The following is a 24,497-nucleotide window of genomic DNA, read 5'->3' as shown; positions in this document are numbered from 1 at the left end:
AATTTTAGAATTTCATTTTCAGTGTGAAAGATCAAATTGACTAGCACCAAATAAATTCACAGGAATACATTTTGCAACTATTCAATAACGGCTTGGTAAATGGAAAGAATTCCAGAGGATCCGTAAGATAAAACTATAAAGGTCATCCAGTTTTGAAACAGAAGAATTTTCAGTGCATAATTCTCAATTTATTAATTTGAATTTAATGGGTTAAATTGCATTTGGATTTTTTAAATGCTAATTTCAGAATCAAACATGATAAAAGAGATAAATATGATAAACAAAATTAACTAACGAAATAGAAACAAACTCCCAGATACAGAAAACATACCGAGCACTGACAGAGGGGAAGGGGGTTAGGGAGCTGGGTAAAACAGGTAAGTGGATTAAACAAAGGAACAAAACCTCACAGACTCAGACAACAGTGATTACCAGAGGGAGAGAGGGAGGGGGGAGGTAGAAGAGGGTAAAGAGGGTGATAAATGATGATGGAAGGTGATTTGATGTGGGGTGGTGAGCACACAATATACGGATGATATGTTACAGAATCGTACACCTGAAACCTATATAATTTTATTAACCAATGTCACCACAATAAAATCAATAAAATTAAAAAAAAATATTCGTAAATTTATTCAGCAAAAATTGACTGTCTGTGTTTTACATACCATGCTAAGGGAAAATACAGTAAGATAGCTAAGTCCTGGATCTTGCCTTCAAGGTAGAAGATGACAGCCAGTTTGCAAACAGCTAGTGAACAGACTTGTTCATGAGGTTATAGGTAAGCTCAGGAGTTCAGGGGATGGACAGTGAGTGTGAAGTTCCTTCCAAAACTGATCGTGTTCTGCCTTTCAATAACTCCCTTCAACCTTCCTTTGGGAGGGGGAAGGAGCAGTCGGGGCACCGTGGGAGGGGAATGTTGGCAGAGGAAGCGGTCTGTGTGCCCTCAGCAACCAGATAGGGCACTGCACCCTGAAAAGTCCCCTCAAATAGGCGTAGCTCTTGCTGGATGATTCTGCACTGGCGCAAATATATGTGTCCTCTTTGGTTCTTTTCTCTTCTGAGACTTATCACACCTTTTCAATCAAGTGTGGTCAGAAGGATTTCCCAGCCTGCTGCTCCTTGATCTGGTATGATTGATATAAGTGCTGGGAAAATGTATTAATGACCTTCAAAAACTGAACACCGGGGGACATGCCATTATATAATTACTGGTTATATTTTTTCTTGATTTGAATATTTTTCATTTCCTTAGACTTAACCTCCAATATCACTTAAAACTGTCACTGGGTAAAAGAAATTCAGAGACTTCTTCATCAATCTCTCTTCTCACGGTATCTTTCTCCTTCAGCTCCAACCTTTTCCCAGCATGAGGTTCAGGTTTCCTGGGAAAGCTGGTGTCGCAGTAAGTCTGACCAGCCCCCTCAGTGGGTCATTTGCTGAATTCTTTTAATGTTCTCCTTTGAATTTTCCATCTCCTGTAGGAAACTATCCTACAGGCAAAAATCTCAATTATACCTTGTTTTCTGCATCCTGCTATGTGTAGTATACACACACACATACGTGCATGCATACAAACACATAAATACATACACAGAACCTAACCAACTCAGCTTTTTCAGCTACAAAAAATTTCCATTACAAATTTTAAACTCTCCATTTGTTCACCTCCACCTTTTCACTGTGTCTTTGTAGAGCATTTTTCCTACTCTCAGTTGGCACATGCCTAGATTCATTCATTACATCAAACAGCAAACATGTATTGAATCTCTACTCTGGCCAGACCCTTTTCTATGCTCTGGAAATATCTTGAACCTTATCCTTGTACAGTTTATATTCCAATGGGCATAATAAGAGTAATAGATAACACAGGGTCCTTGCTCTCTGCCAGACACCATTCTAAGCAATTTCTATCCATTTTTTTCATTAAGTATTCAAAATATCTTCACAGTATCTCTGTTTTACAGAGGGAGAAACTGAGTGAAAAGGCAACTTGCCTAAGGTCACATGACTAGTAAGTAGCAGAGTTGGGATTTGACTCCAACTTGGCTGTATCATCTTTGATCACTACCACTTACCGCATATCTGACAACTATTGGATAGCAATAAGAATCCTAAAAAATAAAGCCGGGGAAAATAAAGGGTATAGAGTTAAATAAAAAGGTGTACCGTTTGAGAAAAAAATATCAGGGGCAGACACCTGAACCAAGTGAGTCTGTGTGCCATGCAAAGTCTGAGAAAGAGCACCCGTCAGAGGGAACATCAGAAACAAAGGCTTCTTCAAGGGGCAGCGAGAAACAGGTGGCTCCAGAGGAGCAAGCCGGTGGGTGGGTGGTAGGCGGGCCAGCAAAGGCAGGGCCCTGTAGATTACGATGAGGGCTCTGAGTTTTATTATCTTCATTGTGATGGGAAGCAATCGGAAGTTTTGTCTTAAAAAGATCATAGAGGCTGATTTAAGTACCTGCCTATGAAGGTAATAGGCAGGGAGGTAAAACTGTAAACTCATCATTTAATACAGTGGCTCAATAGACTTATTTTAGGTTATCTGGCTGAGATTGCTTATGGCAACATTTCCTTACATTTGTGCAGATAATCAGGAATTGATTATCTGTATAGCATCTCATGATGTTTTATTTTATGTGTCAACTTGGCTGGCCATAATGCCCAGATACATGGTCGAACACTAATTCGGGCAGGCCTGACTCAAGAGCAAGACCTTGCAGGAGACAAAGTAGCAAAATGCAGAAGTACAAGAGGTACAAGTTTACTTCTTAGATTATAAGGCAAAGTCTCCATTGTTTTTTCAGGTTTCCTGTAATTAGGACCAAGTGTTGCTGAAGGCTTTTACCCAAGAAAAGACCTAACAACCCAAGGAATCCAGAAACTTAGCACCATTTTATTTTCTCCGCTAGAGAAACTTTATCCTGTAAAATGTCAATTCGATTGTTAACATATGGTAAGTGTTACAATAGCATAACTCACTTCCAATATTTCAATTTATTCAGCTAAATTTTAAAACACCTAACTGGAGATCATAAGGGACTTCCAGTTACATAAAACATTAGTGGTCTCTTTAACAGCACAATAATGGCAAATGTTTTTTAATGGCATTTAAAGTGTAAACTGAGCAAGCTGAAATTAAATCTGGGTCTCCTGATTCGAAGTATCAGTTTCTTTGAGCTTTGAAATAGAGTATCTGTTTACAATAAGCTAGATATATGGTGACCTTAAAAAAGTCTCTGTCAATATTTCATAACATCAAGGAATGGAAGCAGAAAGAATGAATCCTTATGAAACATTTGCAGTCCATAAAACATTTCAAAAAATACTTGTCAACCTATGTTATAAATAGTTTACTCCTGACGTGCTGCTGGATTTTACAAGCATCTCTACAGTGACAAAGAGAAGAACCTCTCAAAACTGTTCTAGAATATCATTAGAAGTACAAATAATGTTGGGAGGTGGGGGAATCTAGTACTTTATTAAAAGGAAACATTCACTAAATGACACCGCCAGGCTCTCACAGGATAGTGCTAACTGACCCCGGTGACCCAGGGGACGGGGGCATCAGCTGGCAGAGGAGGCGCTTTTGTACCGATGAGAAAAAGACAGCCTCCCTCCTCGGGGCTGCAGCCCTGTGCGGGGGCACGCGGTGTGTGGCGCACAGGCTGGACTTCATCCCCTAAACGCCTGGTGACTGGGTGCACTTCTTCAGGGCAATGGTACTAAGTGACAAATCCACAGAAATCTCTGGGATTCTAAAAGAGCCACTAAATCTTTTCCATGGTTTTAGTTTTAGCAATCTGAATTGTGCTCAAGTACTTGGAAATTAATATTTAAGCATGATATCATCATTAGCAGTTATTGAGCACATGCTACGTGACTATCTGTACTGGCTATTTTACGTACATATTTTTCTGATCACTTTGGGACAGCCCTCGTTGGGACCATTTCTGTCGTATAAATAGAGAAACAGAGGTTTAGAAAGGCGGGGCTGCATTCCCTGGGCCACAGAGCCAGGGCTCACCCAGGGGTGTGCGTGACCTGAGGACCCGTGACCCTCGAGGGCACGGAAGTGACGCAGAGCTCAACACTGTATTGCTAAGAAGGAACCAGATCTCCATACAGTGCCTCCTACTGGCGAGGTTGGTGGGGTTCTCTGGCTCCCACCACCAACGTCATGCTACAGCAGGAGGGACAGCATCTCTACCCACCAGCGAGTGTCCATTACAAACTTGCAGGTCAGGGAAGACAAGGAAAGTTGAAGGGGTTAGTAGGGAAATGATTCCGGCAGCTCAATGAACAGGGGGCCGGGCAGAAACAAACAGGCAGAGAAACATCTGTACCAGTACCAGGTATGGTCTCTGCTGTCACCCTTTTCCCTCTACGTTAAACTACTTTGTAGAGTCTATTGCATTTTTTAAAAAGTCGGATCGTGACCCATTAGGCTGAATTCTGACACGCTGATAGATGACACATGGTTTGAACAATATGGCTATGGCAGAACCAGAACTTGGCAGTAGATTTGGGTTAGAACCTGACTACCAATTTCTTGTTCTGTGACCCTGAACAGTCACTTTAAATTCTTTAAGGCTCAGTGTCCTCATCTGAAAAGAGGAGACAATAACCCTGACAGAGAGGGATGTTGCAAGTAGCAAGGGTAATATAGAATTACTATACATATTCTTTTACTGCTTTAATGCTGCATATATTAATGTATTGCTATAGTATAGCACCCACAACTGACAAGATGGTCCAAAATTTTGCAGTTTTGTGATCAGTCGGCACTAGCCATGCCAAAATTAGGCATGCTCATTTTACCTAAAGAGAGCCAGTCAGCATGAGTCTAAGCTCAGCCACAAAGTTAGTTATCTTCACAACATTCAGCTGGATAACTTCACCTGTATCTTGTTTGCCTGTTTCTACACCTAAGTCTAGCACATAATTGTCCTTTTCTCTGGGCTCTAGGCTGTTAAATCCGTTCTCAGATCTGAAAAAGGCAAGTCAAAATATTGTTCACACTTTACCTACTAACTTCCATTTTATCTTCTTCTCAAGGAGAAAACTGAGAGAGGAAAGGGCTTTTTCCTTTTAGAATACTTTTTTCAGAGATTCCATTTATAAAGTCACTTTTAACCCCTTATGGTGTCTTGACCCGCATGTAGACTCCAGAAGAACAAATTTAGGTAGCCAGAATTAAAGCAAATCAGACAGTAAAACAAGTTACCCTTATTTAACATAGAATATGGCTATCTGTTTTCTAAATCCTGGTATCATATACTGCATAGCTGAGAAATCATTTTAATTGTTAATTCCAGAGTCAACATGGCTCAGTGCACATTTCTCTTACTACAAAGTTAAACTATTTTTAAAAAGCTTCATTAGTAATCCTTAAATAAGAGGAATTTTTATGCTGGTGATGAAGTTTTTGTTGTTACGGTTTTAGCCTATAGTTAATGCAATTCACTAAATTAGTGCTTCCCTAACTCCATGGTGCAGTTTTGGCTTTTAAAATTTCCAGTCTGTTTTGGACTGTATTTTTATAAAATCTAATAAATCTGAATTACTAGAAAAAATGGAATAAGGGCATACAAACCATAAGTCCCGATGTTTATTACTGAATTCAACAGACATAAAATTATACTTTAATAAACATAATCAAACATAACTGAGGGAAAAAGAAAAAATTACAAAACTGTACATATTGTTGAACATGTACATATATGCTGATAGTAAAGATTCACTATTATGCTTGGAACTTTTTGTCATTTTGCAGTTATAATGAAACAAAAGTTGTGAGTGAAATAGCAATTCTCCATTCTAAGTGCCTATAAGTACTCTTTGAACAAATACACACTAATACATCAGTAAAGATTTAGAGTAAAACTAATGAGCTTACATCTTGCTTTTTCTCCATCACATAGTTCTCCCTGGGATATTGTGGGCACATCATCCATAATGGTCTTCTTTCATTGGCTGACTCTTGCCCACCTAATTAATCACCTGTCTTAGGGTTGGCTTAACTCATTTCATTGTCTCTAGAAAGTGACACTGCTGACATTTTTGTAACAGAATGAAACTAGGTAAAATAATTTAAGTCGTAGAATATTACCCGAAAGTGTCTTGATTTGATTTTTCAAGGGACATCTACATGACTTATAAAATCCAAACATGAACAGTAATAAGATCTGAGAAAATTTCATAAACTGTGTTATTGCTAGAAAATGTCTAATTGTTGGAAATGATGTGGCAGAAAAAGAGAGGCAATAAATTGTTTGTTTTTAAGGGAAGCCATTATAGTTAATTATATTTGAAATTGAATAGCAAGATATAAAGGAGTATAGAGGTGGAACATAAGGGAGATAATTAAGAATGTTGCAACTCTTAAGAATAAAATATTAGAAATGAAAGCCTCACCACACTAAATGCTGTGGGGAATTCACCTATTTAATTTTTGCTTCAGTTTTTCTTATACTAGAAATTATCTAATAAAAGTATATTAGACACATTCATCATGCAATTTTGACAAAATAGAAAAGGGAATAGCGCACCACTTTAAACATTAAATTAGAAGCATAAGTTCTTTTGAATTAGTAATTTTTGTGCCACCCTATTTTAAGAGGTTTTTATCTCTATGGTAACCATGCAAAGAAATATGCAATATTCATTGTAATCAGTTCCCAGTGAAAACTATTTTGAGCCCATAGTAAGTTAGCAGTATGCTATACAAAAATTTATAACTATAACTATGAGGGTTTATTTAAAATACACAGGCAGGACCACTTATCTGGTAAACTAGTCTCTTGACATTTCCTAGCTTAGGAATTACACTTAATTAGCATGCTTCAGAAATTCTGTATCATTTGATATAAAATAAATGACAGTTTACAGAATGTGTACAGAGATATAAAAAAGAAAAAATTACCAAAAGCAATAAAGATAAGAACAGTTTAAATTTGGCAATATTTTACTCTGACATTATTTAGATTATCCCAATAAAATTAAGTTTTCCAAGAAGTTAGAACTATATTCTAGCAAAATGGATTTATAAAACAAAATAAATGAACTCAGACAAACAGCTGATAACAGAAATGTTCTTCTAAGATACCACTGGTAATTTACAAAAGAAGAAAGGCATAGATAGGATAAAAAGAGATGTCTATGTTTTTACCAGTTGCTTCAACAATCTAGCAAAACTCTGAAATTGCAATAATAGACCTTTTCTTCTTCAAATGCCCCACCCCTCTCCACCGGTTTTAAATCTGGCTTCCTCTACTTCTGTAATTCTCTCTGCTTTTACGTGACTAAATAGGGCTTGCTATTCATGAAGCAGGAAAATAGTAGCTACCTGGAAACTATAAACAAACTTGAGACTAATAACTCTCATAAACAGCAAAAGTTTCACTAAGTTAGATACATAAAATAGATATCTTTCTGCCTGAGAAGATGAATATGACAGTGCCTTAATTCCTACTTTGCTCCAAAGTGAGTACCCACTTCCCTCCTCTCTCCCCATGGGTCCTCGAGGTGCTGATCCATATTTATATGTGTGCCTTTCCTAACCTCCTGTGGAACTTCTGGATTTTTATTATTTCCTGTCATTTGCAACTTCAGTTTCTCCCTAGTCATTGACTTCCTTGCCTCAGTTTACAAGTGTGCTCAATTACCAAAAAACCCCCAATTTTTTCCTTGAGCTCTCCAGATGAGACCTTCTGCCACTTCTCTTTATATCCTAGCTTCTGAAAAGAATACTCCTTAATCCTCTGACTTTCTCAATACTTACTACAGCTCCCAAGACCCAATCTGTGAAACGTCACATCCACCTCTGCACAGAACAGCCACTCTTAGAAACCACCTTCGTTCAAGATCCCCAATGGCTTTGCCTCAGACCCCACCCTCTCTGATGCTTCTGAAGCATTTCCTGCCAGTTCGCCACCTCTCCCCTTTCAAAACTTATTGCTCCATACTTTTCACAATCTCGTTCACTCCCCTACCCACTAACTTCAAGGTTCTGCCCTCAGTTATTTTCTTTCTGTGGTCTCTCCCTTGGCCATCCTACCCACTCCTGTGGCTTCAATTATCACCATCAATCAATGACTTCCTAGTGGTAGACTCTGTCCTTTTCCTTATGATTTCAATCCAGATTTTAAAGGACTGGTACATCTCCATTTGCAGGTCCTTTCAGTAGATCTAACGTTTTAGGCTTTGAACTGACTCATCTTGTCCAAAAGAATGTTGTCCTCCAGTGTTTTCTACTTTGGTTAAAGAGACACTATCATCATTTCATATTTGACATGTCAGTAAGCACTTTGATACAAAAGTCCATTGCCTTGTCTCTCTGTTCATTGTTTCTCCTTGATGCCTGTCCCATCTCGTCATTTCATTTTGTTTTTATAAGTGTGAACTGAGTTTACTCTTATTTCTTATTGATTAAACTAAAAGAACAATTCTCTCATCTGCTCCAATATAAAACACAGACACACACATACTCCACGGTGAAGTTAATATTATTGAAGTTTTAATTATGTCTTCACTTCTGCTTAAAAGCCATCGTGAACGCTGCTTTGGTAATATTAAGGATGGTGTTTTATTCCACCTCTGGTGCAGATACTCTTGGTACCAGCCTTGTTTGGTACCCAACTACCAAGGATATTGGTTGCTAATGACTTCTGCCTGCATCCCTCTCCAGAGGTTGTGTTAGTCTACAGGCGCTGGAGATACCTGAGAAGGCACTGCCCCATCCTGGACCAGTGTGTTATTGGGTATGAAAGCCTAGCCCCTTCCCCTGAGGTAGGGCAAAATCCGTGATGCTCCTGATAGCCTAGTGGGATCAGGCTGAGACAAACCTTTAGAAACCATATTTTTGCCTGCATTACTCTTCTTCTTGTTTCTGTGTTCCTCACTTTTCTTTCATGTTTCCTCTGAAAATCACATGCACAAGAATTCCATCTTAGGTTATGCTTTTTGGAAAACCAACCTGAGCTGCTTCCATGGTACCTCACACATAAAAGGAACTCAAATTATTTTGCAAAATAGATTACATTTGTTTTCAATTGCTCTACTCTCCCCTGAGAACTGAAATATAACATATTGAAAAACTAAACTGCTATCAACTTAAACTTGCTTTGAGAATTCTGTGCTATCACCTAAAGTAACTCAAAATACTATGGAGTTTTACAAAGGTCTTCTGTTATTTATTACAAACATAATTTGCTGGATTTCAAAGTCATTAGGCCATAAAAATGTTTCATGTTCCAAACGTTTTGCATTTTTAAAACTTGTATATTAATATTTCCCAAATTGATTAATAATGTGCAATTATTGGTTTTGGCAGCCACCCACAGATATATTTACTGTGTCCCAAATGGATAAGTAACTTTGTACTTGACATTTCCAATGGTAAATGTACCAAATAACTACTAATGTGTTTAGTGTGCTATACTGAATAAAAACACTGATGCAGGAGCATTGGCACATGGCCACTGTGGTGGAAGGTGTCTTCCGCTTTTCCATTCTCTTGAAGTGTTTTTACAGCTAAGTAGGTAATATTTACGAGACTCTTTCATAGAACACCCCTCGCCAGAGTGCTTCCAAAGTGCTTGTGGCTTAATCCCATTATATACCCTGAGGGCTAAATTGTGATGAAACAGATAAATTTAGAGGAGAACCTTGAGCAACATGCCTGAAGTCACAAATTAATCCAATCCTACAGCTGATAAAGAGCAGCTCGGCCTCCCACCCCATCCTCAGTCCTCACTGGCCAGACCACGCTGCTTCCCAGCTGCTGGTGCAGGGCAAGCAGGGCGTGGGGACAGAATGCGCGCTCTTTACAAAATGCAGGAACATAAAAGGACCAATGGTACCTATGTACATTTGTTCTTTAGCAATTGTGAAGCCTTAATTAGAAAAATAAAATGGCTCTGGTTAAATTCTCAATATTCTCCACTTTAAAGGCATGCAAATCTAGATTTTGGTATGGGACCACAAAGTAGGCAGTGGGTGCTCCTTCTTACATAGAATAATTAGAGATGTTAATAGTCCTGCAGCCTCGGAGACTGGCTGAATGTTTCTGGACCTCAGTTTCTTTATTTGGTAGTCTGGAGTAACATTACAGTTCCCTTTCAGCTCTAAACTGTGAAAGTTCTGATGTCTTTGACAAAGGCCTTCCTCTCAGGCCCTTCCCTCTGAAGCAGCTCCCAGGCTCTCCAAGCCTCGGGGCCTCGATGTCTCCAGTTTGAAAGACTTCCCTAGAGATGGGGTGCTACTTCCGCAGCAGAGACCAACTTTGGGGCCTATTTATATACATAAGCCATTTGGTGCCAGCACCCTACTTGAGATACATGAAACTTTTCCTCTGTACTAATGCAAATAACAGAGCTAGCTTATAAGGCTATTCTGTTACACAAATAGTGTCACTTGACCACTTATATGAATAAGAACCCTAGCTCCTTGTGGTTTAACAACCTATAGATGTATTACTGAAATGGAAACATTGAGATATATACACGTTTATTTACATCCTTCCTGGGGCCCTTTTGTCTCCTCTGTCTCAAGTGCACTGCAGAGACTCACTAACTGGAGTGCCGTTCACCACAGTGGACCATGGCCACTGTCATTGACGAGCTGCGATATTTAACTTGATCTAAGGGATGGCCTTTTCTCACAAAGTCTGGGCCGCATCTCCTACTGTGTCTCTTTTTCACCTGATTCTAATTAGACTGAGCTAGAAGTTGTCTCCCAACATCTTGTTCCTTTGATTTGTTTTTTCCACCAGTCACAGAGCGTGAGGCAAAAGTGGAGAATTCTTGTCCTTGCTACACAACTACTCCCTTGTGAACAGTTGTTTGACGTTAGCATATATTAGCTTCTTTCTCTTCTTCCTGCCTCACTCCATTATTTCGGAAGCTATATTTGATCCAGCTTGGGAACACCAAGCTAGAACAAGCAGGGGTGTCTGAATGGCAGGACACTAGGAGAAAATTGTGAAGTACAAATTTTCAGATAAAGCAGACCAATGTCATTCCTTGAAATCTTTTCAATGTTTTCTGAAATTCTGATTCTACATCTTGAAGGGCATTTAACGGACAAGAACCCTGAAATGTTATTAAGAAATCTCACAAGTATGAAATTACACCTAAATATGTGAAACAGTTGATGGTGAAGTCACATGCTTAATAATAAATCACATGCTATTTGGGACCTCATCACTTAGGACTGGCACAGGAAGTTAATTTGTAAATAATATATATTTGCTTTGAGAAATGTGTCATATGACAAAGGGAAGACTGTTATGCAACTCTTATAGTCTATACTGATTTATCACTTAATTGCTGAAATAGGGAATAAAACAATGGCAGCATATGACTTTATATTTATACACACATACAAAATATAGTACCCAAAGCACATAAAAAAGAACTAAAGTCAGATTGCAAATGGATATAATCTGTACATATGATATACAGTGACACAGATACTTGTAATGTTTGAATGCCTAACTTTCCGAGTAGAAATGGTACTTCGAACAAAGAAAATATAAATGCAAAATAAACCATCACATGATTTAATATATGGTAGAATTTATACCACAGTATATTTCTCTCCCTGGGTGGTTAATTTAACTCAATAAGAGTTTTCTCAATTATATTGTATCACCCTTCTATAAGTGTTAATTTTAATAGTCCCCTATGTAAACTGGGGATAACTGGATAATCCTAAATGGTGAGTTTGTAAAGACAGCAAGGCAAAGCCAGCAGCATGAGGCACTAAGATGATAGTGAAGGTACCCTAAAGTGGGCTTTGAAGCTCTGCAAACAGAAAAGCAGGGATAAATGTAAATTGGATCATTTTTAGCTTCTAAATCTCATTAGTTTTGTAAATTATAGCAAGGTGTTGGGTAAAATCTTCATAGCTCTTGGGGCCTGAACAGGGTACACAATTTCCCAGTTACCCATTAGAAATGTCAGATATGCTCAAAGCTGATATCTCTTGTAAACTCTGGAGGTATCCTCAACGAGACATCTTTAGGAAATTTCACAGGAAGTGAAGTGGAAGTTTAAAATATGTGCAGTTAACATGAACTACTCATTGTAGAATGCATAACTTCTAAAATGCTATTTAAAATATGTATATTTACACATTCATATATGGATCCAAGCAAAAAGATGCCTTTCCCCCTTATATTTATATTTTACCAAGGGCCAGAGTTAAAACTATTATTCAAAATGATTTCCCTGTTAGTAATACAAATGTTTGATACAAGGACACTAGTGAGTAAGCAGAATTTCATATATGCTCACTGTGCATTTTACAGGTCAATGTCGATTTTAATACATAAAGATAAGAAGATAATGTTCTAATCTTAATGTGCAACTAACAAAATTACTTCCTGAGCTGAAAATTCATCACTATTCATTCTTTTCTTCATAAGTCTCCTCCCCCAAATTCAAGCCCATGTAATATAGTTTAATTGCAACTACAGACAATTGCTAGTGGTTCTATCAGGCCCTGAAATTGCTTCATTGAACCTCTGAGGTTGTTTTATAGCTGTGAAGTTAGCACTGTTCTAATCAGCTATCCTGAAGAGAGAAGAAATATTTTTTTTACCATATGGGGGGCAGTTCTGACTTGATTTACTGGCTTGCTGTGTTCCATGAAGCTTTCACTGACTACAGCTAGGCTATCAGGGTATAATTTCACTTGAAAAATATATCAAGTCTCATAAAAACAAATCAGCTTAAGGAAAATTTTGCTCAGAAGAGTCTCACAGTATGTGAAGACAGAAGCAGTGATTTTGTTGTCTTTTTTTCCTAATGAGATTGATAAAACTCAGGAATTATTAGAACATTATATTACTTGTGTTTTCTTATAAAAACATATAAATCAGTTCAGAAACCAATAAGCCAAAAGAAAAACAAAGTGTTTTTCCATGAACACCTTGGTGAATTTATACATGATCAACACCATTTACGCTCTATTAAGGGCTCAGCTACTCCACAATAAAGACACCGATCCTCATCTCTGCTTTTTTAAGGAAAGAACATAGTCTACTACTCCACATTTGCAAAAGCTTTTATATTCTTGATTGTATTATGAAGCTGGACCAGCACTGGGCGTCATAAAGCTTCTGGGATGTTAGAACATGGGCATGTAAGAATTCAGGTGAAAGGTAAACAAACGGGTTCAATGGAGTATCAGTGAAAACAGCCATTTTACCTTAAATAATTTTTCTTCACCAATTAAGACATTCCCTTTGATCAGTCCCAATACTCTGAGGTTACATACTTCCTTCCCTTCTTCAGACAGCTTTAGATCACCAGTCCGCAGATGAGAATCATGACAACGGCTAACTCCTACACAGCATGCTCCTAATGACATCCCTCTGTGGGCGAGGGATTATTAGAATCTCCACTTCTAAATGAGGAAATTGAAGCACAGAGAGGCTGAGGAACTTGCCAAGGTCACACAGCTAATGGTGGTAAAGCTAGGACTTCAATTCAGACTGTCTGGCCCTAGAGCGTAGGCGGCTACTGCCATGTTACACCCCGTGTTGCTCATACCCCAGGAAGCCAGCAGATATGCTGTCTGCCCTGTCCTCCTATCCTTTTGTAGGACTGACCATCAGATTTCCACCTTGTTGAGAAGATAGGACCCAGTTCCTTTGCCATCAAGACTGGGCTGTCGCAACGGGACAGCCTGATCAGGGTGAGGGCTAAGTATGTTCATGTTCTCTGCGCCATTTAGAATGCAAGGAATCCTGACCCCAGACACAGGGTTCAAAGTTGGCTTGGAGCAAGCACTTCAAAGGAAAGTAAAATCTGCACTCACACACAAAAAAATGTTGGAAAGGGAGTTAGTTGTCTATAGATGTAAATTAAAAAAAAAAAAGGGATGGGGTGGGGTGGGGAATGGCTGTTCCCTGGAGGAAAAAAAAAAAAAAGCACAGGCATGGAAGCTAAACTGAGAGTACAGTTGAAGAAATTTAAAACATAAAACTTCCATTTAGGATCCAGCAACGGAATGCAAGAATGAAGTGTGATTTTGGTCCAACCACACGATTTTCTGTTTGGGGGATTAGCTGTAGCTGATTCACTAATAAATTTTTTTTTTTGCCCAGAGACCTAGAGTGATTTCTTAAAAAAAGAAAAAAAAAAGGCCATGGTAGTTTTATACCAACCTTAAGATTATTCTGACATGCACTTCATGTAACTATAAAGGAGAAATCCAAGGTTATGTTAAAATAATAATTTTTTAAAAATATTTTGGGAGTATCTATTAGGAATATTAAAAAAGCTATAAGGAATCTATATCTTAGGGGGAATGTTTATGAATGCCAGTTCTTTCAAGATGCCCATGTGAACTTCAGCTGCATGGAATACTTGACTTTTCACTCAGATACTTTCCTGGGCTTCCATCCAGTTCCTGGCCTCATCCCTCTACCACGGTGCCCACTGCTGCCTCTCCTTCCTCACAGGTCACCCGCTGAGTCTCTCATACCTTTTCTTACAATTTCCATTTCCAACACTCTCCTGATTATCCAACTAAAACTTCTCTCTCAGCTGGCACCAATTCCAACCACCTCTTTCCTTATCCATCACCTCTTCCCTGACTTTGTTCCAAATTTAAAACCTATCGAACCTTCCTTGTACCTTGAAACTCTCTTCTGTTGATTTCTTAGCCTGCAAGGACCTGGTCCCTTCTGGGCTCTCTGTCCTCATCGAGGAGTGAACACCCTCCCGGGCTCCAGGGAGCTGATGGACCATGGTGTCCTCCATTACTGCTCTCTGATAATTCTCGTCTGTGGCTTAGGGTCAATATTCAATATTAGTTGAAGTTTTAAAATTGTGTTAATCAATAAAGGGTGTGAGACTCAAAATGTGCCAGCCAAATGATTTATTTGTAGGACTTCAAAAAGATAACAGAGTGAAAAAAAATTAATGGCATACAAAAGAATCAAAAATAAAAATCAGAAGGTTAAGGGCAAAAAAAAAAAAGCCTGCAAATCTCAGACATATACCACCACCAAATATTGTTGAGGTTAAGAGCAGTTTTTATGTACAAGTAAATTACTACTACTATATTTTATTAAATAAACACTTCATAATCTAAGAAGTAGCTGCTTAAAAGATAATGAAAAGAATAAAAACTAATAAAAATTTCAGACAGAATCATGGTCTTTAAGAAAATAATATTTTTATTGTGCTTATAAAAAATTCTACACAAAAGGTTAAATTGAATAAAAATTTTTTAATCAGAATTATTGTGCCTTAATAAAAATATTAGTAGTAATAGTAACAACTTCCTATGATGTTTGATATTTTTGAAAATATGTTTACATGGGATACCCATGTTTGAAACTCACCATAATTGTGAGATACTGTTAGAGCAGAAGCTGCCATCTGCTTAATCATTGAGGAAAACTAACAAGTCAGTAATATGTCTAAAATTAAATGTTCTGCTTTCCTTAAAAAATCATGCTTAGAAGTGAAGTACATAAGACTTGTCACACACTTTATATTTCATTACAATAAACTTAATAATAGTCAGTTCCTTCCTGTTCAACAACTGTAATCAAAGTATAAAAGTTTCTTGACAATGGATCAATAAAAATAATTTTAAATATAGATTTTTTTCTGTTGTTTTCTATTGCAAAATTCAGTGAAATGGAAAAATTACTGGTTTAACTTTAAGAATGTGTGTGTATATATATGTGTATGTACACACACACAATTACATTTCTATGTCTGAAAGAGCTGAGTTCTACCTAACTCTTGCACAGGGATGAAATAGTGGTAGTAATATGGATCTAAATGTAAATATGTAAGAACACTCATTTCTTAAATTAATTTGCTTCTCTTTCAAGTAGTTTGTAAAGCAGAATACATCACTGAGCTTTTTTGAAAATAATGATTTATAAATGTGGATCATATCAATAATACTTTAGCTATTTTTTGTTGATAAATACAATGATTGTATAAAACCAGTAATAATGACAAACCATATCTATCTAACAGCATCTTTAAAATTCTATTCTTTAGTTTCTTAACATTTTGTCATACTCTTGATAAAAGAGAAAATAAAAGTAATATAAAATGATCTGGACTCTACATATTTATAAATGGAGTAAATTTGTGTAAAATACTAGTTGCGTTTTACAATTTGAATATATTCTTCCACAACTATCGTGAATAATGCATGAGTTTAATTTATTCCTTAACTGACCTTGTGGAATGTAAGCTTTGCTACTGTACAATTTCAATTCAAAGCATTATTATTTTTAAAAAGCCTCATTTGAATTTTTTTTATTTCAGCTAGTCTGACAAAGACTCTCATAATTATCTTACAGGCCAAATTAAGAAATATAGGTGGCAAGAAGGCAGAATTCAAATGTATTTGTACATGATTTGATTATCATGCCGCAGAATATCAGTGGTAGACAAGATAGCAGCCTTTGCGGTGCTGTATAGACTTGTCAGGTCCTGTTCTATTCTGGGTTTACTAATGATTTGAATAAATACTTAGAGGGGAGGTTTATCAAAATTTGAGATATGTAAAACTGGGAGCTATTTCACTAGAAAAAAACCCAAAAGTCCAACCAATAGAATGGTATTACAGACTAAAATCCAGAAGGTGAAATTTAACAATGATATAGATTAATTCCTGCTCTGTGATTCAAAAAGGCAACTGTACAACAGGATGGGTGAATGTGTGAAGATCTGACTTGGCAGAAGTTTTCATTAGAACAAAAGAGAAGCATGGAATTGACCACATGTCATATGAGTCAAAAGTGCAATGTCAGTGTATCCTTAAATATTTAAGAGGGTAGATCTCAGGCTAAATGTTCTTCACACACACACACACACACACACACACACACACACATGCACACACATGCAGGCCTGTCTCTCAAACCACTGAGAGAGTATAAGGTTTTTTGGGTTTTTTTTGAGTTCTAACTAAAAATTTGTTTATTATTATTTTCTACTTTATTGAGTTATACTTGGCAATTAAAAATTATACATATTTAAGGTGTACATCTTGATGGTCTGATATATACTTATACATTGTGAAATACTCATTACAATCAAGCTAACTTAACCCATCCATCATTTTACATAGTTACCTTTTTCGTGTGTGGTGAAAACACTTAATATTTATTTACCCTTTTAGTAAATTCCAAGTATGTAATACAGCACTGTTAACCTATGCTGTACTTTGGATCTCCAGAACTTATTTATCTTGCATAATGGAAACTTTTTACACTTTTACCAACTCCCCATATTTCCCTCCTCCAATCCCCAGTAATCATCCTTCTACTCTCTGTTTCTATTAATTAGACATTTTTAAATTCCACATAGGAGAACACCCGGTATTTGTCTTTTTGTATCTGGCTTATTCACTTAGCATAATGTCTTCTAGGTTCATCCATGTTGTCACAAATGGCAGGATTTCCTTCCATTATGTGTGCATGGAAATATATAAGTCTGTGTGTGTATTCTTCTTTATCTATTCATCTGTCAGTGGACATTTAGGTTGTTTCCATATCTTAGTTATTGTGAGTAATGCTGTGATGAATGTGGAAGTGTAGATATCCCTACGCTAACTATAGAAGTTGCTATATTTTATCTTTTTGATAATAGTCATTCTAACAGGTGTAGTATCTCACTGTGGTTTTGATTTCCGTTTCCCTGATGATTAGCAATGTTGAGCACATTTTCATACACTTGTCACACATTGGTATGCCTTCCTTTGGGAAACGTCTATTTGGTTCCTTTGCCCATTTTTAAATTGGATTATTGATTTCTTTGCTATTAAGTTGCATGAGTTCCTTATGACCTAGAGAGAGTCTAAGTTTTCACTCAGCTTCCAGGCAGGGGTAGTTACTAGAAGGAGAACATTCCCTGGATGCAGAAGACAACAATTAATTCAGAAACATGGCCTAGATGCATCATTGTGAGAAAACAGAATAAGAAGCTTAGAAATTAACTTCATAAGGTCTTTTCATCTAGTTCCCTGCCCCTAATGGGTTAAATGCTTAAGACAGTTTCAAAGCACAGATCTAATGAAGTAATTTTTAATTTTTTTAACTAATACTATTTAAAACTTTGATTCATGTAGATTAAAGGACTCTCAAATGAAGAGGGTTTGGAGAACTAAATGAGAAGACTGCAGTTGTGCACGTGTGCTCAGAGTAGAACCCAAATATGAATACTTTGCAAACAATTTTAAAATAGCATAGTTCTACGCACTAGCCATGTACCCTGTCTAAACTGCTGAAAATTTTTAGTTTTTCCATGAAGATTATAGTAGAATCTACCTCGTAGGGCTATTGTGAGGAATAAATGAAATGATAATTATGAAGCATTTAACACATTGTAGCTGGCCCATAAATGTTAGCCAGAATTCACAAAATTTTTATTTCCTTAGCCATCAAAACTTATTAACCCCTTTTGTGTTCACCAAACTGGCTACTGAGGATAAAAACTGGACATAGAATTTTAAAAATTAAACAGACTTGAATATCATTTGGTCCATTTTTTCCAAATCAAATATTAATTGTAACACCAAAAAAGAAAATATAACCCAAAACAAAACAAACAATAAAAACAGAGCTGCTCTAGTGGAAGGAGTTAGTTTTTTTTTAAAAAAGAAAAATGTAGAATAACATACACAGAAGCCTTGGCTTGGTCTTAGGCTGCAATGGAAGTATATTGCTTATGGTACAGGGCAAACACGTCACATTTTCCTATGTGCTAAATAAGACCACACATCCTCAGTCTCATTCCTGGCACCCCCCGAAAGGCCCATGAGTGTTTTCTAGGAAACACTAACAGAATCTTAGTGGGTCAGGAATTCATATGATAACAGAATTAAAAGAATTGACATTTTATTTACCTAATAAAGGGTAAACCTTCGTAAAATAAACTATTGGTCCTCAAATATTTGAAGGACTTTGATATACTTGAGGCAACAGACTTATTTGCCAGAGAGCAGACTGGGAATAATAAAGAAAAGTGACTAAAAGCCAGATTTGGGTTAATATACTGGGACAGAAAAAGAGAACATGAGATCAAGAGTCAGAAGCCCCAAATTCAAGTCCTGGTTCTACTTTTAATTAGTTGTTTGATTTTAGGCAAGTTACCTAAACATTATGAGTCACAGAATCCTCACGTGTAAGGTGACAGAAGTTAATAATATATGAGAAAGCAAACATAAAATATTTTGAGATGTAAAAATGATCTGAAAATAGTAATAATAACAATAAGTCACAAGAATGGGGTTCCCCATTACTAAAAATGTTCACATGAAGCTGACTGGTTGTCTCGGCAGGGGTCCGATGACTCCACCTGGACTGGAGACAGAGGGGTTGCTATGCCCTCAACTGCAAGTACTACTTACTCACTTTCCATATAGTTTATTTCAAAGGCAGTAGATAGTAATGATAGGAGAGTTACAAAGTGTCACTAAAGTTAATAATTTGATTTGGCTAAAGAATGTAGTTAATATCTACAATCTTTACAGAATTCACAAATAGGCTGGAATTCCACAAAGATACTCATCAACTTAACTGCAAAAAAAAAAAGCAAGCTTAACTCAGTACCCCAAAACATGAGCAAATATACTTTAGATTAAATTACAGCTGTCATTTTACCCAAACTGTATCTCTACATTTGTGCTGCCAATCCTGAATATATACAGAATTTTCTGGATTGTCTTTGTCACAATCTCAAATCTCAAATTTCAGCTCAAATGTCAAATTTCAGCCTTCAGATAGTTGATACTCTCCTTATGCCTCTCTGCTTGCTATATTTCGGTTTTATTTCTGTTAGTGTCAAAAATAAGTAACCCCTGAGTTAGTAATGCCTGCCAGTTGTTCCACGTTTACTTACCCTCTGACCCTCTTTTCCCGGTGGACCTTGGGGGCCTTGAATCCCCAGGGAATTCTGTGAGGAGAGAAGGAGCACATGTTAACAGATTGTTTCATGGACACCTGCCTCTCAAGGAATGTTGTGAAAATTAATACCTACTTTATTGTTTAAACAAAATTTTTAAAGTGATTTGAGCTCTTCCAAGGTTAGACTATGTAATATATTAATAATGATGAGTTATCCATCTTTGACTGGTTTATCTTTATAGTTTACTCTAGAAAAGGAAAAAAGGCAACTCCAACCAGGTGTGAGGCCCAGTGTTCCTTCCCAGTGAAGTCTCCCATGTGATCAGAACTACGTTTCAACAAACTACCACAAATAAATAGCAATGTTACAAGCAAAGAACAAAATACCTCTTTCTATATTTAAACTCTAGAAATACAACTGCATTTTTGTTGAGAGTAGCTGTATAAGTATCTGCTAAGAAAACATGTTATGACATTGGCTTCAATGTATGTCTATTCATAACATTTAACTTTCAGTATCATAGACATTATTTAATACTTTCTCATAAAGTGGTCAGGAAAATAATCATTTGTTCAGATCATATAAAAGGACCAGGAAGTCCCCTGTGTTGTTAATCTGGAAGTCAAGCCTCCTGATTCTTACAGATAGTTACTATTACACAAGAATTCCAATTCACCATGACTTGATGGTTTTATAAAATCTTAATCAGTTACTGCTAAGCAGTCACCTCTCTGAAAGCTTTTTCTTAGTCTCTCCTGGTCTTCTTCCTTCCTATTCAATCTGTAAATGTGGGAGATCCAGGTTCTTTTTCTTCTCAGTCTACATTTTCTTGCCAGTGGGTTTTGAATTCTTTAGGCTAATAATTCTAAATTTATAATCCCACTTTATTGTCTGAGCTGAAGACCCATGTATCCAACTGCTTGCTTGACTGTACCCACTCCTCTATTCCACAAGTATTAGAAATTTGGCATGTCAAAGAGCAAAGTTAGGACCCTCTCCTAAACTAGATCCTCTTCCAGCACTCCTCAGCTCATTAAATCCACACAACCTTCTTTTGGTGCCCATGACAGGAATCTAGAATCTATCCTCCACACTTTCCTGTTTCAAATTTCCTTTTTTTAAATATATATTTTATTGATTACACTATTACAGTTGTCCCATTTTTTTCTCACCTTTATTCCCCTACCTCCTGCACCGCCACCGCCTCTGCATTCCCCGTCCCCTTAGTTCATGTCCATGGGTTGTACATGTAAGTTCTTTGTCTTCTCCATTGCCTATACTATTGTTAATCTCCCCCTGCCTATTTTGTGCCTACTATTTATGCTGCTTATTCCCTATACCTTTCCCCCTATTCTTCCCTCTCCTCCTCCCCTCTCCCCCTCCCCTCTGTTTTACTGTTCATAGTTTTTGATCTTCTTCTTCTTAGATAAGGCCCTTTAACATTTCATATAATAAGGGCTTGGCGATGATGAACTCCTTTAACTTTATGTTGTCTGGGAAGCACTTTATCTATCTGTCCATTTTAAATGATAGTTTTGCTCGATAGAGTAATCTTGGATGTAGGTCCTTGCTTTTCATGACTTTGAAAGCTTCTTGCCGGCCTCTTCTTCCCTGCAAAGTTTCTTTTGAGAAATCAGCTGATAGTGTTATGGGAACTCCTTTGTAGGTAACTGTCTCCTTTTCTCTTGCTGCTTTTAAGATTCTCTCTTTAGTCTTGGGTAACTTAATTATGATATGCCTTACTGTGTGCTTCTTTGGGTCCAACTTCTTTGGGACTCTCTAAGCTTCCTGGACTTCCTGGAAGCCTATTTCCTTGGCCAGATTGGGGACATTCTCCATTATTTTTCCAAATAAGTTTTCAATTCTTTGCTCTTCCTCTTTTCCTTCTGGCACCCCTATAATTCAGATGCTGGAATGTTTAAAGTTGTCCCAGAGGTTCCTAAGCATCTCCTTATTTTTCTGAATTCTTGTTTCTTCATTCTGTTCTGGTTGAATGTTTGTTTATCTCTTCCTTCTGTTCCAAATAGTAGATTTGAGTCCGGTTTCCTTCCCTTCATTGTTGGTTCCCTGCATATTTTTCTTTATTTCACATTGGGTAGCCTTCACTTTTTCCTCCATTTTGCAACCATACTCAACCAATTTAGTGAGCGTCCAGATTGCCAGTGTTTGGAACTCTGCATCTGATAGGTTGGCTATCTGTTCATCACTTAGTTCTATTTTTGGAGCTTTGATTGGTTCTTTCATTTGGGCCATATTTCTTTGTCCCAGTGTGCTTGTTATATTGGGAGGGGCAGAGCCTTAGGTATTCGCCAGGGTGGGGTAACCCAGGTTGCTTCATTGTGACACTGTCTGTGGTGGAGGGGTCTGAGAGGGAACAATGACATTTGCTCAGTTCTTGGCTACCTTTCAGTCACTTTTCCCGTTACCCACAAGCAAACTGGGCCCTTCTAGTACTGATTCCCCGGTGGGTGGGTCTGTGAACCCTCCTGGACACCATGGGTCTCTCCTATGGTCTCTCTTGTGAGGCTGGGAGTTTCTCCCACTGCCACAATCCCCACAGGTTTTTACCTACAGAGGTTTTGAGGTTTTCTTTTCCAGTGCTAGAAGCCTGGGTTGCGCGGTCTGTCTCATACCCCAGCTGCTCCTCTGGTTTATCTGCATGCAAATGTGGTCCTGCCCGGTCCTCTAGCCACTGCCTTGCTGAACAGTCTCTGCCCTGGCTGCCCATCTCCATCCCTCCTTCCAGTCTGGATGAGTGTTTCTTCTTTAGTGCCTTGGTTGTCAGACTTCCATTCAGTTTGATTTTCTGGCAGTTCTGGTTATTTTTTGTTTTTAAATTTGTTGTTGTCCTTTCGGTTGTGTGAGGAGGCAAAGTGTGTCTACCTATGCCTCCATCTTGGCTAGAAGTCTCAAATTCCTTTTTTACATCCAGTGACCATGTCCTTTCAATGCATTGCCAAAGTATATTGGATTCATCTATGTCTATTCCTTATGCTCCCATTGTTGTTTATTGCTTGCTTATCTGTGAGTTTCCTAGTGACACTAGACACAGACCCCACCATTCTCTATGTCACAGCCAAACTCATCTTAAGGAAACCCATCCTGACCTTCCCTGACTTTCCACAGTCTCATAGTGCCTTACACTTGTCTTTTAAATTACTGATCACAAGTTCATTTAAATGATTATCTATATAATGATTTGTTTCTCTCACAAGGGTCTAAGGACAACAGGTAGAATTTGTGTCTTATTCATCATGGCACATGCTTATTAATGTCTGAGTAAAAAAATTCACATAAGGAAACCAATTAACGCTAATATAAGTTTTTGAGTAAAGGCAGTAATTTTCAAAGGATTTTGTAAATATTTATGATTAACTGATTGTAATTTAAATGACTTAAATGGCTTGAAATAAATGAGCAGTCTAGTATTACATATTCAGACAAACCTGACATCACATTAATTTCAGAAGAAACATTCTTTTATTACCTGATTTAAAAATAATTAGAATTCATTGTTATAATATGAGTTTTTTCTTTAAAAAGTCATGGCTACCTTTAAACTATAACATCAGATGTGCTTGTGACGACCCATAATTATTTATCATGTATATATTCAGTTTTTCCTTTTTTTCATCGACACTGAATTTTCATAATGTAATATGCATACTTCTATTATCTAATTTTATTTTGAATATAAAAAAGTTATAAACATTTTAATTTTTCATTCAGATAGGTTTCATTTTACTCACATTGTCATGATTTAGTATAAATTATTGAAACTTATTTTCTAAAAGCATTAGAACAAAAAATTCTGCATGTATAACCAGTCCTCCGTGCCCACCAAAATCTTTCTGACTTCTCCGCAAAACACTAGTAAAGTGTAGGTATTTATCACTTTAATTTATTTTATCTACTTTTGGAAAAATTTAATGTTATAGGGACATGTGGAGCCTATATTTTATTGATTAAGGCAGGAATAATAACCTGGGAATGAAAACAGTGATCAGTTCTGTTTGTTGCTATAATGGTACGTAACCAAGGAAACTTAGCTAATTAGGCCAATTTAAGACTAGTAAATTCCTAATGTGTGTAAGAAAACAAATGTTGAAAACTAAATATACTAAGTATTAATTACAATGTAATTACAGGGAGCTGAGTCATTATTTATGAGACTGACACAATCTTGGCTTTAGATTAAATGCTTCCCTCTTACCCTTAGGAAACTATTATCATTTCATGAATAGTCAAACTTACATATAACATTTTTGACATCCATCCAAATGCTGACAGCTCTTTCAACGTTTGTAAACATGAGCTATTAAAACATGCACACACCACACAGTCATCAAGAGAGTATAATTAATTCTGAGTCACATACGAATAATAAAAATTCTACCTTTCTTTAGTTTTTGAAGTTATATAACAAAAGCCTACATAATGCAAAAATATTAAAGTTGATTTAAAATGTATTCAGTGGGTTAAAAAAATACTTATGAGAATGTTTTGTGAGCAAAGTCCAAATAGTAAGATAAGGTATACTCCCATACATAACCCACTTACTATGCCTCCTGGATGCTTACGATCCTGAGTCTTCCTGCAACA

At 37.1% G+C, this 24,497-nt stretch overlaps 1 protein-coding gene across 1 annotated transcript in view; it reads right to left on the bottom strand.

The window, feature by feature from the left end:
* Positions 1 to 24,497, bottom strand: part of COL19A1 (collagen type XIX alpha 1 chain) — a 331,895-nt gene that overhangs the window by 112,424 nt on the left and 194,974 nt on the right. Inside the window, exon 16 of the mRNA XM_054569553.1 lies at positions 19,890 to 19,943. Coding sequence (XP_054425528.1) covers positions 19,890 to 19,943 — 54 coding nt within the window. The remainder of the gene's footprint in view (positions 1 to 19,889; positions 19,944 to 24,497) is intronic.

Source organism: Pteronotus mesoamericanus, unplaced genomic scaffold, assembly GCF_021234165.1.
Source record: "Pteronotus mesoamericanus isolate MK-2021 breed Mesoamerican mustached bat unplaced genomic scaffold, CSHL_Meso_final contig_20, whole genome shotgun sequence".
In the NCBI taxonomy this organism is placed as follows: domain Eukaryota; kingdom Metazoa; phylum Chordata; class Mammalia; order Chiroptera; family Mormoopidae; genus Pteronotus; species Pteronotus mesoamericanus.
The sequence above is the reverse complement of the archived record's forward strand: the minus strand, read 5'-3'. Positions and strand labels throughout refer to the sequence as shown.